An 18,848-nucleotide genomic window follows, 5' to 3' on the forward strand; every position below is an offset into this window, starting at 1 on the left:
CCTCTCCAGGGGAAGGGCAGCTCAGGAATGCCAGGGAAAGCATCGGGGAGGCATTGGGCCACTGCGGGGATCGCAGGTGAGGCCAGTGCAGCAGCTGACCCACCCCCCCCCCCCAATCCCCTTCCCGGTGCATTCGGGAACGGTGGCCATCTTGGCTTCACTGGCAGCAGTGATTGAGACTGTGGGGGGAGAGGAAGCCCCCCCCCACCACCACCACTGTCCCCAGTTGATAGGAGACCCACGGAGGCCCAGGGGGCTTGGGAACCTCTCTCTGGGGAGGATGAGGATCTCCTGGAGGAGGATTCTGAGGATCCAGCAAGTCGTTTTCCAGACTTTGTGCTTCTGCTCCATAAGACATATCTTGCCAGGAAGGTGGCAGGAAGCTGCAGGATCCACGTCCTTCCAAACTGCCCACAACGGTGCAGGCTACTGGGGCCACCAGGGTTCGGCGAGGCCTGAGTCAGCCCAGATATTTGGAGGACGCAAGCAAGCCCTCGGGAGAGTCTGATGTCGGGGAGCTTCTGGCGGAGGATCCCCTGGAGCTGGATTCTTTTCCGGACAGTCAAGGCTCGGATGAGGGGTGGGGACAACCCCCGGCTGTGGATGGGTATGATCCCAAGGTGGTTCATCTTTTCCTCAGGGAGAAGTTGTGGCCCCTGACTCTGTATATTCTGAAGGAGCTGGGGATCAAGGAACCACGAGAAGATTCTGATCATGACGAGGTGGATGCAATCATGAAGGGCTTATGAGCTCTGGTGAAGGACTTCCCTTTCCATAAGTTTATTAAAAAAAGCTTGTGTTCCTGGGGTGGGAGACTCCAGACACCTGTCTGAAAGTTAGTAGAGCTATGGACAAGTTGTATCTGTTGCCGGATGCCTTAGTGTCGGCTGTTATGAAGAAGACAACTATTCCTGTGGCTGGTTTGGCTGCGCTGAAGGATATGCAAGACAGGAAGTTGGAAGTCTATTTCAAAAAGATTTTTGAGGTCTCTGTCCTGGGCATTCAGGCTGCGGTATGCAGCAGTTTTTTATGCTTCGGGCTGGTCTACGCTGGGTTCAGCAGTTGCAGGCTGATAAAGTGCTGTATGTCAGAGGATGAGCGGCTGGAAGCTGTGGTGGCTTCTGGTGTGAATGCATTGTATGACCTCATCAGACCTCTCATCATGAGAGGTCTGCAGTGTCAGCCAGGTGACTCCTGTGGTTGTGGAACTTGTCGGCAGATGTTTGGTCTAAATTGCATTTAGGAGTATTACCTTTTAAGGGAAAAATGCTTTTTGGCAAGGACTTGGAGGAAGGTTCTTTTCTGCGCATCCTTGCTTTAAGGGGAATCAGCAGTGTCAGCAGAATTGGGCTTCGGGAGGGGCCCCAGAGGCAAGGCATCAGGAGGCAGCAATCCTGGTACCAGTTCTTTCGAGGCTGAAAGCCAGCCAGAGATGGTTACGGTCACAGAGCACCAGTTTCCAAGTCCACCCAATGAGGCGAATCTGCCCACTCCTCGGTGCTGGATATAGGGGATCGGTTGACTCTCCTCTTCAAGTAGTGGGCCAGGATTGTCAGATTAGTGGGTCCTAAGTGTGATAAAACAAAGCTCACCCGCTAAAATATTTGTTCATGCTGTCTCCTTGTGCATACACGGACAAAAGGGGGTGGTTTTGGGTACCATTGACTGTCTGTGGATGCTGGGAGCCGCCATTCCTTTCTCCGTGGGGGAGCGGGGCATGGGAAGGTACTCCATTTATTTTGTGGTCCCAAAGAAAGGAGGGACCTTCCGCCTGATCCCTGATCTGAAAAAGGTGAACGTGGCTGTCAAAGTTCCTCGCTTTTGAATGGAGACTCTACATTCAGTGATTGCGGCATTGCGCAAGGGAGAGTTTTTGCATCTTTGGACTTGACTGAAGCTTACGTGCACATATCAGTCCAGCCAGATCATCAAAGGTTTTTGAGGTTCAAGTTTCTCAGGACATATTTTTCAATTTTGTGCCCTGCTCTTTGGGTTGTCGATGGTCCCGAGAACCTTTACCAATTTGAATGTGGTGGCAGCAGCTCTCAGGAAGAAGGGCATCTTGGTTCACCTGTATCTGGCCAACTGGCTTATCTGGGCAAAGTCAAAGAATCTGCAGAGAGGCAGTGGCAGTGGTGCTGTAACATTTAAGGTCCCTGGGTTGGATTGTGAATCTGTCCGTGTCAGCTAGTCCCTTCTCAAGTGCTGGAGTTCTGGGGGGCACATTTCGATATCCAGATCGGGGAAGTTTTTTTTTTTTTTCTCACAGTGGAATGGATCGACAAGCTATAGAGGCAGGTTCACAGCTTGTAGGAGAATGCTGTTTTCAGGGTTTGGGATTACTTGCATGTTCTCTGCTCCATGGCTTCCATGCTGGAATTGGTTCCATGGGTGTTTGCTCATATGAGACTGTTGCAGAGCGCTTTGGTTTCCTGGTGGGACATGTTATCGGAACGGTTTCATCTGCCATTGCCTCTTACGGAAGTAGCCAGGTCAAGTCTTTTAGGTGGCTTGGTCGAGACCACTTGAGTCAGGGTGTACCCTTGGACGTTCCGAACTGGATGGTAGCCACAACCAATGCCAGACTTTCTGGATGGGGGGGATTGTGTGTCAAACTCGGTCGACGCAGGGCTGGTGGTTGCCGGAGAAGGCTAGTAGTCTATCAATTGCTTAAGAGACAAGGGCAACGTGCCTTGCATTGTCTTTCTTCCTCTTTTACGTGGATGGCCAGTGAGAATTTTATTGGACAATGCAACCACGGTGGCTTACATCGGAGAGGTACCAAGAGTTGGGTGACGGCCCAGGAATTAATTTGCTGGGTGGAATAGAATCTGGAGTTGTTAGCGGCCTCTCACATAACCAGGATAAACAGTGTTCAAGCAGACTTTCTCAGTTGTCAGCTGGATTCTGGGAAGAGGAAGTTGTCGGAGGAAGCGATGCAGCTTATCCATTGCAAGTGGGGTGTCCTCTGTGTAGACCTGATGGCAACTCAAGCTAATGCCAAAGTTCCCTTCTGCTCTTCAGTCACAGGCGAGAATGTGGAGTGGAAGGAGTCGACGCCTTAGTACTCCCATGGCTGACAGGGATTCTCCTTTACATTTTTCCGCTGTGGCTGCTGGTGGGCAAAGTTCTCAGGCGAATAGAGATTTATCCGGGGAAGGTGATTCTAGTGGCCTTGCAACCCTGGTTTGCAGATTTGATCAATCTCACAGTGGTCAGGACGCTGCGGTTCACTCCTCTGCCCAACCTTTTGCATCAAAGTCTCATATTTTCAGATCAGACATCTTGCGGCTTGGCTTTTGAGAGGAAGCATCTAAGGGCCAAAGGATATCCAGAGGATGTTGTAATCTCCACTCTATTGCAAGCTAGGAGGACATCAGCATCCCTGGGATATGTGAGGTTGTGGAGAGTCTTTGAGGCATGATGCATACAGCAGGGGATTGATCCATCTTGAGTGTTGATAGGGCATGTTTTTTCCTTATTGCAACAGCTTGGTGAAGTTTGACCTTTAACTCCCTCAGAGTCCAAGTGGCAGCGTTGGGATGTGTTAGGTGCAAGGTCCAGGGAGTGGCCTTAACTGCACATCCTGATGTGCATTTTCTCCAGGGGGGAGGGGCACGAAGCATTTGTCCTCTGGTGCACAAATTGTTTCCCTGCCCCCTCCCTCCCCGAGTCTTAACTTGTTTCTCAGGGGATTGTGCTTGGCTCAGTTTCAACTGATCCAAAGAGCAACTATGAAGGATCTTATCTTAAAGGTCATTTTCTTGGTGGAAATTTATTCTGCTAGGAGAATTTCAGAACTACAGGCTCTTATCAAGCAGGGATATTATTTATTTATTTATTTTTTTTTAGGATTATGGATGAGGTCTCTTTGCATATGGTCCCTTCCTTTCTTCTAAAGGTGGTATTGTCTTTTCATTTGAATCTGTCAATGGGACTACCAGCCTTTCTGACTTTGGATGCAAAGGTGCCTCTCACAAGAGAGTAGAGGCTTTGGGATGTGAAATGGGCATTGCTGTAGCATCTTAAGGTCACTAATAGTTTTCATCTGGATCATCTTTTTGTGTTATGGAGTGGCGCAAAGAAGGGGACATAAGGTATATAAAAAAACCTAAAATAAATAAAAATAAATAAGGCTTCAAAGTCCACCATAGCATGGTGGCTGAAGGAAGCAATGTCAGGGTTGCACGGTCCCTGAGGGACTGAGAGCTCACTCTACTCGGTTGCAGGTGGCATCCTGGGCCGAATGTCAGCAAGGTTTTCTGCAAGAAACTTGTTTGGCAGCTACTGGGAAGTCATTGCACACTTTTGCCAGGCATTATCATTTGGATGTCCAGGCTCCAGATGCCATGGGCTTTGAATGTGTGCTCTGAGTGGGACTCTCACGGTCCCACCGAGTTTAAGGAAGTTTGGGTACATCCCAGGAGTCTGAACTGATCTGGGTAGGTACAGGGTATGGAAAATTGGTTCTTGCATGCTAATTTTCATTCCTGTAGTACCACAGATCAGTCCAGGGTCCCACCTAGTTTGGGGTGAAAAGGATTGGAAAGTCTGTTTGTTCTGTTGTAAATAAATAGACTGAAGAATGGCACATGTTTCATTTGTTTACTTCTATTTATGGTTGGAAAGGATCGTTCCCATTATGGGGTGCCACATCCTACTGCTCGTTCAGGGGGATGTGATGTATGGGAATGTTTTGTTTAGTGGAATCTTGGCTTGAGTACAGGTCAATATTGAGTGACTGCAGGTGGCACACCAGGTTACATGCCAGTGTCAGTGAAACATTCTCTGTCTCCATCTGCTGGAAGGGAGGCAAAACCCAAGAAACTGCATTGATCGGTGGTACTACAGGAAAAACATTAGCAGGTAAGAACCAATTTTCCTTTCTGTGCAATGTCCACGCTCCCTAAGTGACTCCCGGTGCCCTGCTTCCCAGACCTGCAGTATGTCACCACAATGCAAATAATTATCCCTTTGTGAAAGGATAATTTTAAGCAAGCTAGCTAGATCACAGGAAGACTTTGTACCGTGAATAGACAGCTATGGATCAGAACAGGCTTCAACGATTGAGTATGAATCAATCTATTGCATATAATTTAAGTACAAGGATTGTATAAAGGCATGATACTATCTCCATTTGTTCCCTTCATTCCTGAGATATTCTCTCATGCGCTGATAAAGAGCTGGGATGACCCCCAAGGAACATTTGGTATCAAATAATAATCAAATAAGAGTGCTCATAAGCACTCTTATTTGTTCGATGTTCTTTGTTCCATGTAATGCTCCTAGGCAAGTTGAATTGTTTCACTGTAAACCGGTTTGATTTGCATCCAATGCAAGAAGATCGGTATATAAAAAACCAAAAATAAATATCTCTGGAAAGATCAAAGGCTATGGCATCTGGTGCCTTTTATCACCTGGGAAGATTAAATGCTAAAGACTAGTACAGATACCAAGGAGCTGATGAGTTAAAACATTTTTGTCTTTTACCAAATGGGAGATCAAAAGACTGGTACTGAAATGCCTTTTGAAACACCTAACTTGCAGAAGGGATATATAAGACATAGCATTTGCTTATTTTAGTTGGATGAGCTGAAAGGACTAGAGTATCTCTCTTTCAGGATCTCCGAGCTTGTAAAGTCTTCCAGGTTTCTATGAAATCTGGCTTATATAGAGGAGGATGGGTAAACGATGTGTTTATTGTTCTTTGATGATCTATTTTTATTTGTCTGTTTCCTATTTACCTGATTTGATGTATGTATAGCTTGCTTTGATCCTGTATTCAATTTTGATATTACTTATCTTTGCTGATATATTATTCATAGCTTACTAAATGTTGTAAATATAAGTTTGTTTGTTTTTTTTGTTTTTGCAATATTTGTTTATGCCTGTTCTGTGACCTAATATACCTCTCACGACCACCGTGCACACCCTTTTGGGTTACAGAGGCAGAAAGATCGGAAACGACAACAGAAGTTAGAAGAAGAATTAAAGAGTAATAAAGAAATTAAAATGGTAAGGGTTTGTCTTGATTTACTTTTTGGTATTCCACATGGACCTTGGGCTTGTGAAGAGTTCTCTGCTTGCTGGTGAGGGGAGCTCAGCACACTGGTCCAGTGGTGACAGCTATGCATTGTATATTGGTGTCTGGTCTCAGCATTTTGAGTTGGCTGGAAGGGTGCTTGCAGCCCTGGGAATGCAGGGAGAGAAGACTGAGTCAGCTCCTGCTTTTACATTGACCCTGGTAGAGAGTGTAGCTCTTTGGGGAGCTTTTTCCATGTGCACGCATACAAACAGTTTTACTACACTACATACTCTCTCTCACAGTCCTCCTGTATTTCCCCCATTCCTGTACCTAGCTTCAAGCAAAACTCAGAATGCTGTACAAGACATAAAGTGGCTGTCCACCGCTTGGTTTTACTTGTTAATAGCAGTCTGTAAACTTCAAATTTAAATAAACTGGGAGCTTCCACCCGGTATCATGTGGGTATGGTATGGCTTTTTTTGGAGGATGTCAGGAATGTTGGTATAATATTACCACATAGTAAAGAGCTTTTGAGGGTATGACAAGACTAGATTTTTAAAAAATTTATTGTGGGTAGAAGAATTGCACTGGTGGGCTTATAAAAAGGAGGAAAGTGAAGGGTGATAAGGAACAAAGTGTTGTTCCTCTGCCCTCAGGCAGGCCAATCCACACCAGTGGGTTATGCACTCCTACCAGCAGGTGGAGATGGAGTAAAGCTGACTCGTTGACGCCACTGACATATAAGCCTGCCCCGACATCAGCCTGGCAATATTCTCCTCTTCAAAAGATGGTGGACACATGTATGTGGGAGAGAGGGCATAAGCCTTCACTATCGAGCACGCCCTAGTCCTCTTTTCTACCTTTTTTTTTTTTTTTTTTTTTCTCAAGTCTACACCTGGTCAGGCTTCCAGACTTAAAAGCGCTCAACTGAGAAAGGGACCAAACTGGTGTCATCTCAGGAGCTCAAGCGCTTTTAAGTCTGGAAGCCTGACTAGGTGTAGACTTAAAGGCAGAAAATGGGACTAGGGAGTGCTCGGTGGTGAAGGCTTGTGCCCTCTCTCCCACATAGTTGGTGACCCCATCATACTCTCAGCCAGGGAGGGCTGAGCTCAGGTTAAAAATAAATAAATACAAGCTAAAAGAGTAGGGAAGTTTTAAGCCCTCCCCCCCCCCCCCCCCTTTTTTTTTTCCTTACTGGGTCTTTCTTCCCTCTGTTTTTTCCTCTGTATCTTTTACCCCCTTTTCCCTTTCACTTCCCTGGGGAGTTAATGTAGAGTGGAGGTGGCTTGGGCATGGCGGGTTGAGCAGCTTTTGGCTAGGCCCTGCTTCTCAGGCTTGGTGCAGTCAGCTGCAAGGTAGGCTGCGGCGGTTTTCCTGCACACTTGGACATGTGCATGCATTATCGCCATGTGGCAGTGTCCTGATGTGGGCACTTGCACGCGCGAGTATTTGTGCATGTAAAGCCACGGCCTGCATTTGAGCGCATATTTGCATGGGTACTCCGGGGTGCTGTTGAGTGCACACAAGAGACCATGGAGAGCTGAATGTAGGAAATTTATAGCACTGGGGACAAAAAAGTCTTAAGCACCTTGTTATCTGTAATGCCTTCCATATAAGGGCAATCCAGCCATCACCCTCTTTGCGTCTGTGTTGGCGCTGTTTAGATGCTCAAGGCGGTTATGGTTACTACAGATTTTGCCAATGTTGTGATATCCCCTTGGCCTGTGGTGGCTCTGGAGGGAATTGGGGCAGGAGGCAACACAGCAGACAATTCCCCAGCGCAGGTGAAGCAACTTACTGAGAAGGAATCACAGTCTCTGGTCTCCCACTTGTCAGCCACTGCGGGCAAGCGCTGCAGGGAGCTATCCCTGCAGATGACTCGGGGGGGGGGATGTGGATAATGATACGTCTGACTCTGATGGGGACTTGGGTTTTCTCTCCTCTAGAAGAAAGAGAAGTTGCACCTGATTTGGAGCCACTTTGGACTCCCCATTTTTTTTTTTTTTTATTTGTTTTGTTTTCCCCACAAAGATGAGTTGCTGGGTTTGTCTCAGACCCTGAAGGTGCTCGGTGTGGACAGGGGCGATCTCATGGATTTACAAAAGAAAGATCTCACATTGGTCACTTTATATGAAACGTCCTGTTTCTTTCCCCTCCGGGATCAGATTCAAGAATTAATTGACTTTGAGTTGAACACCCAGGAGGCAAGTTTCAAAGGGGGAGCAGGTTTTAGCAGCTTTGTACTCCTTCTATCCAAAGGCAAGGGAACAGTTGTGATTCTCGAAGGTGGATACCTTGGTATGTATGGATACCAAGTGATTCACCATCCCAGTGGAAGGAGGGACAGTTCTAAAAAGATGCTCAGGATAGGAGGACTGAGGCTATCCTTAAACAGGTTTTGGGGACATGGCAATGAATTTGCAAATTACTTCAGGCTGCTGCCTGGTGGCTCAGGCTGGTTTGTCTCTCTCGAGATGCAAGGAGCAATGTCCGATGGATCGATGATGGAAGCGGGGGCCATGTTCTTGGCCAGTGTGGGCTGTGACTTGGTGTGGATGGCCACTAGAGGGGTGGCTTCCATGATAGCTGTTAGGCAACAGTTTTAGCTGTGAAATTGGTCGGCAGACACTGTTTCCAAGACAATCTCACAAGGTTACCCTTAAAGGGAATTAAGTTGGAGAAGAAGGCAAAAATAGCTGGAGCAAATCCAAGGTTCCCTGTACGTACCTAGATCAGTCCAGATTCCTGGGTTTTGCCTCCCTTCCCGCAGATGGACACAGAGAAAGTTCTGCAGGCACTGCCTCTTCAACTAGTGTGCCACCCGCAGCTCCTCAGTATTTCTCTGTCTCCAGCAGATGGAGGTGGTGCAAAACCTGCAGTTCTGTCAAAAAAAAAAAAAAAAAAAAAGTTTTTGTTTTTTTTTCTTGGAAGCTCTAATTTTTCCACAGCACTGTGCCTCTGAGGAGGTTGGTAGGTCCTGGTGGAACCGTCCTTCCTTCTAGCAGACTAGATCGAGCAGGGGTTGGGAACCCCAAAATAGCTCAGGCTGGTGCACTGGGGGTGATGGCCAGCACATGTTCTTCCAATCCTCTGCCATTCAGGGAAGTATAGATTGTCTGTCCGTTTTGATCGGGTAGGTTTTAAGTTATTTCAAACAAAAAAGAAAGGGAACAGAGATGGCCCGGCTGTGCTCTCTGCCCTGCTGGGAGCTCGCCGCTTCCCAACTGGCAGAGAGTGACAGACTCAAAGGTTAATTGGCTTTTCTCAGGACTACTACAGCATTTCCCTCGGGGGGGGGGGGGGGGGGGCTTGATTATAACACATCCCTCTTGCTGCCTTGCCTGTGGGGAGTCTTTCCTGTGATTGTCATGGGCCAGCTTGTCTTGTGCTCTTGATGCCTCCCTGGTGGGGAGGGCACATCGAGAGGACCTGCAGGGTCCCTTTCCCAGCAGTGGGAGCCACGTTGGGTTCACTGTCCTACTTCTGCTGAGGCCTTCCCGTTCCCGTTGAGCGTGGGAATGGTGGCCATTTCGAATTCTCCCATGTGCTCAGAGGGGAGACCAGCTGGTGGAGTGGAATTCCCTCCACTGTCGCCGGTACATTGCAGCTCCAGGGAGCCCCAGGGGGAAGGGGCATGGAGGGGCTGGGAGAGGGGGGACCTCGATCCCATGGTGGGAGATGAGCTGGATCCCCCTGCCTTTTTGCCGGAATTTATTTTATTAATGCACCAGGCCTTTTTGGCTAGGAGCGCCAAATTACCTTTTTCTCTGGAACGTGGCCCATCCACGCAGTCCCCCCAACAAGAAGCCCACTGCCTCAGATTCGTTAGAGACCTACAGGTCTGCGCCATCAAGGCCCCTGTTGGGTGTCGTCATGCAATGGGAGACATAGATCCACAGTGATCCTCGGGGGCCCCTACCAGATGACCCTCTGCTCATGTCAGGGCAGGACCCAGGGAAGGAGGTCCCTAGAACAATGCCTCCCTTGGGAGTGCTGCGTCTTTTTTCAGTGGGAGGAGCTTGCCCCTCTTATCCCGCATGTCTTAGCGGAGTTGGGGATTTCCGTGCTACAGGTGGAACAGGACCGGATTCTGTGGATCCGATCATGACTGGTCTGCAAGGTCTGGCCATCACTTTCCTGTTTCATAGGATGGTAAAGCAATTAATCATCAGGGAGTGGGACACTCCTGAGATTGTCCTGAAGGTCAGAAGGGCCAAGGATAAATCGTATCCCCTACTCGAAGAGGTGCTGGAGCTACGTAAAGTGCTCAAGGTTGATGCCTCAGTGTCCGCAGTCACGAAGAGGACTACTATTCTGGTGGCCGGGGGCAGTGGCTTTAAAGGACCTTCAGGACAGGAAGCGAATTTTTGAAGTGTGGGCTCTGGGTATCAGAGTGGTGGTGTGCAGCAGCGTATGCTCTGTGCCAGCTTACGATGGGTACAGCAGTTAGAGTACTAAAGACCTATCGCTGGAGCAAGCGGAGCACTTGGAAGCAGCGGTTGACTATGGGGTGGATGACTTATATGATCTTGTATGCATTTCTTCGAGAGCCACGGTATCGGCTGTCTCGGCCAGGAGACTTTTATAGCTCCAGAACTGGTCAGCGGATGTTGAGTTCTCCCCTTCAAGGGCAAGCTTCTCTTAGGTGTGAAGTCTTGGATCAGCTTATCAAGAACTTGGGGGAGAATAAGGTGTACAAGTTGCCCGAAGAAAGGCCTAAAGGATCCAAGGGTTTCCTCGCACTATGTTCACGTTTTTGGAACCAACATTGGCCCCGCCAAAGTAGAACTCCGGGCACAGGCCAGAGACTAGCCTCTGGGAGGTCTTAGTCCTGGTCCCAGTCCTTTTGGAACCGGCGAGCCAACCACAACAGCACAGGCCAAGGACCTATCAATCCCAAATCTACTCAATAAGAAATGGCCGACCCACTCCCCATACCAGCTATTGGAGATTGGTTGACCCTCTTGTACGAGGAGTGGGTCAAGATTACATCAGACCAGTGGGTTCTAAGTGTCATAGAAAGAGGTTACGCTTTAAAATTTGCTCTACCTCTAAGAAGTCTGTTCATGGTGTCCCCGTGTGCTTCCCCCGAGAAGAAGATGGTCGTGCAACAGACCATCCACAGGCTGAGTGCTATAGCGGCATATCGCCACCCATGCAATGGCCTTCCTGTGTCGAACCATTCTCTGGTGTCTTGCTTCATGAAGGGGATCTTGAAATTGAGGCCACCCGTAACAAAACCTACAGTTCCTTGGGACATAAATCTGGTTTTGGAGCAGCTCATGCTCCCACCCTTTGAACCCATGGGCACTACGCACATGAAATATCTTACTTGGAGATTAGTAGTGTTCCTGGTGGCATTGATTTCAGCAAGGTGAGTTAGTGAGCTACAGGCCCTAGTTCGCTACCCTCCATAGATGCAGTTCTACCATGAAAAGCTTGCCTTCAGAACTCTTCCCTCCTTCTTACCAAATGTATTCTCTGCTTTATTTTGAATCCAATCATGTTATCTACCTTTTTCTGAAGCCACATAAAAATAACAGGGAGAGACTCCTCCACACCTTAGACTGCAAAAGGGTGCTGGTTTACTACAAGCAAAGGATGTAGTCAGAACTTTACAGCTTTTTGTGTCCTTTAACCCAATTTTGCCAGGGTTCTAGTTGCAAAGAGGACTTTATGAAACTGGATATCCCAGTGCGTTCACTTTTATTACTCAAGATGCCTGACACAACTTTTGGACTCAGTCAAGGCGCATCAAGTAAGAGTAGTAGCAACTTCAGTTGCACATCTCCATGAAGTACTATTGCTGGATATTTGCAGAGTAGCCACGTGGTCATCCTGCATACTTTCGCATCACACTATTGTCTGGACCAACAGGCATTTTTTTGATGCAGCTCTGGATTCAGCAGTATTGAAGCATGCAACAAGGAAATGAGGCTGTCCACAAACATTGTGGGTTGTGTGAGGGGTAGACACCCACCCCTATGTTGACATACTACAGTGTGTGGAAGTCAACCCTGAGCTGGGAACTCCCAGACAGCATGGCTAATTCAACCTGCTTATCGACAGGAAAAAAGCAAGCTTGCTTACCGTAAACTGTGTTTTCTGTAGATAAGATGAATTAGCCATGCTAACCAGCCTCTCCAATCCCGCTGTGCTGGATAAGCTATGTTACATACTGAGGAGAAATGTTGTTCGTGCAAGAAGACCCGTGCAGGCGCACACAGCCAAAGCTCTGTGATCTTGGAGAAAAGCTCTGCCCAGTGCCGCTAGAGGATGTCCCCAGACAGCATAGCTAATTCATTCTGCTATCTATGGAAAACACAGTTTACGGTAAGCAAATTTGCTTATATTATCGCACATAATATATACAACCCAAAAATACCAAACACAGCAATGAGATTAAATTTAGTACAACCATGATTCAACAGACTAGTACAGTGTAAATCTAAAATAGATTTAATTCTTAGTGGAATGCAGGGTTTGGTGAGAGGAGTAACTGTGGTGGGGCACTTGGCAATAGTGATCATAACATGATCAAGTTTGAACTAATGACTGGAAGGGAGACAATATATAAATCTACAGCTCTAACACTAAATTTTCAAAAGGGAAACTTTGATAAAATGAGGACAATAGTTAGAAAAAACTGAAATGTTCAGCATGGACATTGTTTAAAAATACAATCTTAGAAGTTCAGTCCAGATGTATTCCACACATTAAGAAAGATGGGAGGAAGGCAAAATGATTACCGGCATGGTTAAAAGGTGAGGTGAAAGAGGCTATTTTAGCCAAAAAAAATCCTTCAAAAATTGGAAGAAGAAAATAGGTAAAAGCATAAGCATTGTCAAGTTAAATGTAAAACATTGATAAGGTAGGCTAAGAGAGAATTTGAAATGAAGTTGGCCATAGAGGCAAAAACTGGATGGTATGCACCCCAGGGTTCTGAAGGAACTCAAAACCAATTTCAGATCTATTTAAAATTTGTAACTGATCATTAAAATCATCCCATTGTACCTGAAGACTGCAGGGTGGCCAATGTAATCCCAATATTTAAAAAGGGCTCCAGGGGCGATCCAGGAAACTATAAACCAGTGAGCCTGACTTCAGTGCCGGGAAAAATAGTGGAAACTATTCTAGAGATCAAAATCAGAGCATATAGAAAGACATGGTTTAATGGAACACAGTCAGCATGGATTTACTCAAGGGGACGTCTTGCCTCACAAATCTTTTTTTTTTTTTTTTAAAGGGTTAATAAATGTGGATAAAGGTGAACCAGTAGATTTAGTATATTTGGATTTTCAGAAGGCATTTGATAAAAGCCCTCATGAGAGGCTTCTAAGAAAATTAAAAAGTCATGGGATAGGAGGCGATGTCCTTTCGTGGATTACAAACTGGTTAAGAAGAAGAACATGCCATACTGGGTCAGACCAAGGGTCCATCAATCCCAGCATCCTGTTTCCAACAGTGGCCAATCCAGGCCATAAGAACCTGGCAAGTATCCAAAAACTGTCTATTCCATGTTACTTTGCTTGTATTAGCAGTGGCTATTTTCTAAGTCAGCTTAATAGCAGGTAATGGACTTCTCCTCCAATAACTTATCCAATCCTTTTTTCAACACAGCTACACTAACTGCAATAACCACATCCTCTGACAACAAATTCCGGAGTTTAATTGTGCGTTGAGTGAAAAAATGTTCTTTATGGAGTATCCCCTAGTCTTTCTATTATCCGAAGGAGTAAATAACCGATTCACATTTACCTGTTCTAGACCTCTCATGATCTTAAAGACCTCTATCATATCCCCCCTCAGGCATCTCTTCTCTAAGCTGAAAAGTCCTAACCTCTTTAGTCTTTCCTCATAGGCGAGCTGTTCCATTCCTTTTATCATTTTCGACACCCTTCACTGTACCTTCTTCATCAGATGAGATGCGGCGACCAGAATTGTACACAGTATTCAAGGTGTGTATTCAGTATTTGAAAATGGAGCGATACAGAGGCATTTTGTCATTATCCATTTTATTCACCATTCCCTTTCTAATAATTCCCAACATTCTTTGCTTTTTTGACTGCTGCAGCACACTGAACCGATGATTTCAATGTGTTATCCACTATGACACCTATATCTCTTTCTTGGGTGGTAGCTCCTAAAATGGAACCTAACATTGTGTAACTATAGCATGGGTTATTTTTCCCTATATGCATCACCTTGCACTTATCCACATTAAATTTCATCTGCCATTTGGATGCCCAATTTTCCAGCCTCACAAGGTCTTCCAGCAATTTATCACAATCTGCTTGTGATTTAACTACTCTAAACAATTTTGTATCTGCAAATTTTATTACCTCACTCGTCTTATTTCTTTCCAGATCATTTATAAATATATTGAAAAATACAGATCCCTGAGATACTCCACTGTCCACTTCCTTCCACTGAGAAAATTGTCCATTCAATCCTACTGTTTCCTGTCTTTTAGCCAGTTTGTAATCCACAAAAGGACATCGCCAACTATCCCATGACTTTTTACGTTTTCCTAGAAGCCTCTCATGAGGGACTTTGTCAAACGCCTTCTGAAAATCCAAATACACTACATCTACCGGTTCACCTTTAGCTACATGTTTATTAACTCCTTCAAAAAAGTGAAGCAGATTTGTGAGGCAAGACTTGCCTTTGGTAAAGCCATGCTGACTTTGTTCCATTAAACCATGTCTTTCTATATGTTCTGTGATTTTGATCTTTAGAACACTTTCCACTATTTTTTCTGGCACTGAAGTCGGGCTAACTGGTCTGTAGTTTCCCAGATTGCCGCTGGAGCCCTTTTTAAATATTGGGGTTACATTAGCCACCCTCCACTCTTCAGGTACAATGGATGACTTTAATGATAGGTTACAAATTTTTACTAATACACCTGAAATTTCATTTTTTAGTTCCTTCAGAACCCTGGGGTGTATACTATCCGCTCCAGGTGATATACTATTCTTCAGTTTGCCAATCAGGCCTACCCCATATTCTAGGTTCACCGTGATTTGGTTCAGTCCATCTGAATCATTACCCATGAAAACCTTCTCCGGTACGGGTACCTCCCCAACATCCTCTTCAGTAAACACCGAAGCAAAGAAATCATTTAATTTTTCTGCGCTGGCCTTATCTTCTCTAAGTGCCCCTTTAACCCCTCGATCATTTAAAGGTCCAACTGACTCCCTCACAGGCTTTCTGCTTCGGATACATTTAAAAACGTTTTTACTGTGATTTTTTGCCTCTATGGCCAACTTCTTTTCAAATTTTCTCTATTAGCCTGCCTTATCAATGTCTTACATTTAACTTGCCAATGCTTATGCATTATCCTATTTTCTTCTGTTGGATCCTTCTTCCAATTTTTGAATGAAGATCTTTTGGCTAAAATAGCTTCTTTCACCTCCCCTTTTAACCATGCCGGTAAAAGACAGGAAACAGTAGGATTAAATAACACTTTTCCACTGAGAAAATTGACTAACAGTGCAGTGCCTCAGGGATCTGAACTTGGACCAGTGCTTTTCAATATATTTATAAATGATCTAGAAAGGAATTTGACGAGTGAGGTAATCAATTTTGCAGATGATACAAAATTATTCGGAGTAGTTAAGTCACAAGTGGATTGTGATAAATTGCAGGAGAACCTTTGAGACTGGAAGATTGGGCATCCAAATGGCAAGGTTATGCATATATGGAAAAATAACCCATGCTATAGTTACATGATGTTAGGTTCCATATTAAGAACTACCACCCAGGAAAAACATCTAGGCTTCATAGTGGATAATACATTGAAATTGTCGGCTCAGTGTGCTGTGGCAGACCAAATAGCAAGCAATGTTAGGAAATATTAGGAAGGGAATGGCGAATAAAACGGAAAATGTCATAATGCCTCTTTATCGCTCCATGGTGAGACCCCACCTTGAATACTGTGTACAGTTCTGGTTGCGGAATCTCAAAATAGGAATTGGTTGCAGTGGAGAAGGGTGATCAAAATGATAAAGGGGATGGAACAGCTCTCCTATGAGGAAAGATTAAAGAGGTTAGGGCTGTTGAGCTTGGAGAAGAGTCGACTGAGGGGGGGGTATGATAGAGGTCTTTAAAATCATGAGAGGTCTAGAATAGGTAAATGTGAATCTGTTTATTCTTTCAGATAATAGGACGACTAGGGGGCACTCCATGAAGTTAGCAAGTAGCACATTTTAAAACTAATCTGAGAAATATTTTTCACTCAACATACAATTGACCTGGAATTTGCTGGCAGAGGATGTGATTAATACAGTTAGTATAGCTGGGTTTAAAAAAGGTTTAGATAACTTCTTGGAGGAGAAGTTCATTAACTGCTATTAATCAAGTTGATTAAGGAATAGCCATTTCTATTACTGGCATTAGTAGCATGGGAGCTACTTAGTGTTTGGGTACTTGTAGCCTGAATTGGCTACTGTTGGAAACAGGATCCTGGGCTTGCTGGACCTTTGGTCTGACCCAGTATGGCAATTTCTTATGTTCTTAAGTTTTTACATGATGCAGTAAGGGTTACCTCATAAATCTACAGTGTTAGAGGAGAAGATTTTCATGAACCTAGCTAAGCTGAAAGTGAACTGGGCAGTGGGGCCTGACAGGTTGCATCCTAGGACAGAGGTTCCCAACCTGGGGTCTGCGAGACCATCCCAGAGGCTCATCTAGAAGGGATCCAAAAAAGTTTAGTGTGAAAGTGAGTAGGCTGCTGCTACCTGTAATTGGTTGAGCTGCTGTCAGAGGCCAGGAGGGTGAGATTAGGGCCTATAATGGCTCCGAAAACGTCACCCCATATTTCTACACTCCAAGAAGAGGGACAGAGAGAGACTATTTGCACTGATTAGAAGCCTCCAACCACACTGCTGCATGTTTAGCAGAGGTGGGGAAAAAGAGGGACCGATCTGCAGTGCTCAAGAATCATAAAGCCCACTGCTTCAGTTTGTGAGGATGTGGGGAAGAGAGTGGCCGATAGTGGCTGTCAGAACTTTTATAACCTCAACTGCCCACTGAGAAAAGAAGAGGAAAGCTGGGTTATCACAGAGAAACATTTCCCATTAGTGCCATGTGTTCTCCTACTGGCCTGAGGAGAGTGAGAGAGCTACACCAGAAAAGTGAGAATAACTCTAAGAAAAGAGGCAATGACACTGGAGTTGACAGTATGAGGGGAAAGACAGAGGGGAGAAGGCATGAGACAAGAATGAAGGAAGAAATGGAGGATGAAGGTGACAAGAATTCATGATTGACCTCTTTCAGGGAAGTGACGTTGAATGGCAGTCTGAAGGAAAGGACCCCCAGGAGTCATGTTGAACAGGGATGGATAGAGGACCACTATAGTTCAGGAAGGAAGTAGGGAAAGATAACCACCAGGAATCGAGGAGCGATGATGAGATGTTGTTTAGGGGAGCCACCAGAACGTAGCGGCAACACCAGCAAGAGGCATAAGGGCACACTATCTGCCCCACAGAGATGAACAGGAGCCAGAAACAAAGCAGACTCTGGCAGGAGCCGGTAGGAGGTGAGGAGAGGAGTCCAGTCAGGCACTGGAGAAGCGCTCCCTCCCCCGGAAGGAGGAAACTCAAAGCCGGTGCCTGCTGGACTGATCCCACCCCTGAACCTGCCCAATGCTGGACAAAAACGTGGCGGCAGTTTCAGAGGCACACATCCTTGGCGCATGCATGAAGGAACACAACAAAGCTTGCCCCTTTGTGTGCCCCTTCTTGCGTGCCTGAAGTAACGCCTGAGATAAAAATATTTTATACTGCCCATACCAAACAGCTGTAATAATGGAACCAACTAACCACACTGCAACCATTACAGGACAAGGAACATATGGAAATCTGCATCAAACCACAAAACACAAGCAAAGAATGTCCACAAAGCTGATCTATCCTACGATAAGTAACAACTCTCCTGTAATCTCTTCCTGCCTAATGTTCACACTCCTATTACTAAATGTTCAATCGCTGTCAAAGAAAATTCCCTTTATAAATGATTTGCTGGAAAAACTAAAACCTATTATCTTCTGCATTACTGAAACATGGCTGAAAGACAATGATAATGTTCTCTTAAATCAAATTTATCATCCTGACTATATCTTTCATTTCCCCAGACACAAACGTAAAGGTGGGAATCCTATTAATAATCAGTAAAAAAAAACAAACAAAAAAAAAACCAAACTTAAACCCTACAAAGTTGAGATTTATCCATCCTATGAGGTGGCAATACTAAAATCTATACAACTAAATATAGGCATAGTCTATTGCCCAACTGGAACACTCCAAAAAGACTGCTCACCCCTAATTGAAATTTTCACAAAAGTGTTTCCATCACCTGAATCCACATTAATCATAGGGGACTTCAACCTACATGTACATAACATACCCAAAACTGCAGCATGCGAAATATTCCTAGATACTATGGAACCAAATGGGTTGGCTGCAATTTGTAATCAATCTTATTCAGAACGCAGGATACATCCTTGACCTAATATTCGCCAATAACAATAACTGCATTATCAATTCATCTCACTACATACTACCATGGACTGATCACCAACTAATAAAAGCAGAAATAACTCTCTTCAACATACAGCAAGCAGAATCACATATTAAATATTCACATATAGAAAAAAGAACTGAAAATACTCGAGACTATTAAAAATAAGTGATTTAAACATGCCTCCTCAACATTCGACTCCTGGGATAAATCATCAATGAAATAGCTGATAACCTATGCCCAGTCCAGGATAAAACATTCCAAAAAGAATGCAATACCTCTAAACAAAAGAAACCTCAGTATT

General features: G+C 45.2%; 1 protein-coding gene across 3 annotated transcripts in view; it reads left to right on the forward strand.

The window, feature by feature from the left end:
* The window catches only part of TTC31 (tetratricopeptide repeat domain 31), a 167,312-nt gene that overhangs the window by 33,962 nt on the left and 114,502 nt on the right, over nucleotides 1–18,848 (forward strand). For all 3 annotated transcript variants that reach the window (XM_029595609.1, XM_029595600.1, XM_029595618.1), the window contains exon 6: nucleotides 5,947–6,015. In XM_029595609.1, the coding sequence (XP_029451469.1) occupies nucleotides 5,947–6,015 (69 nt within the window). The remainder of the gene's footprint in view (nucleotides 1–5,946; nucleotides 6,016–18,848) is intronic.

Source organism: Rhinatrema bivittatum, chromosome 1 (assembly GCF_901001135.1).
Source record: "Rhinatrema bivittatum chromosome 1, aRhiBiv1.1, whole genome shotgun sequence".
Lineage (NCBI taxonomy): Eukaryota > Metazoa > Chordata > Amphibia > Gymnophiona > Rhinatrematidae > Rhinatrema > Rhinatrema bivittatum.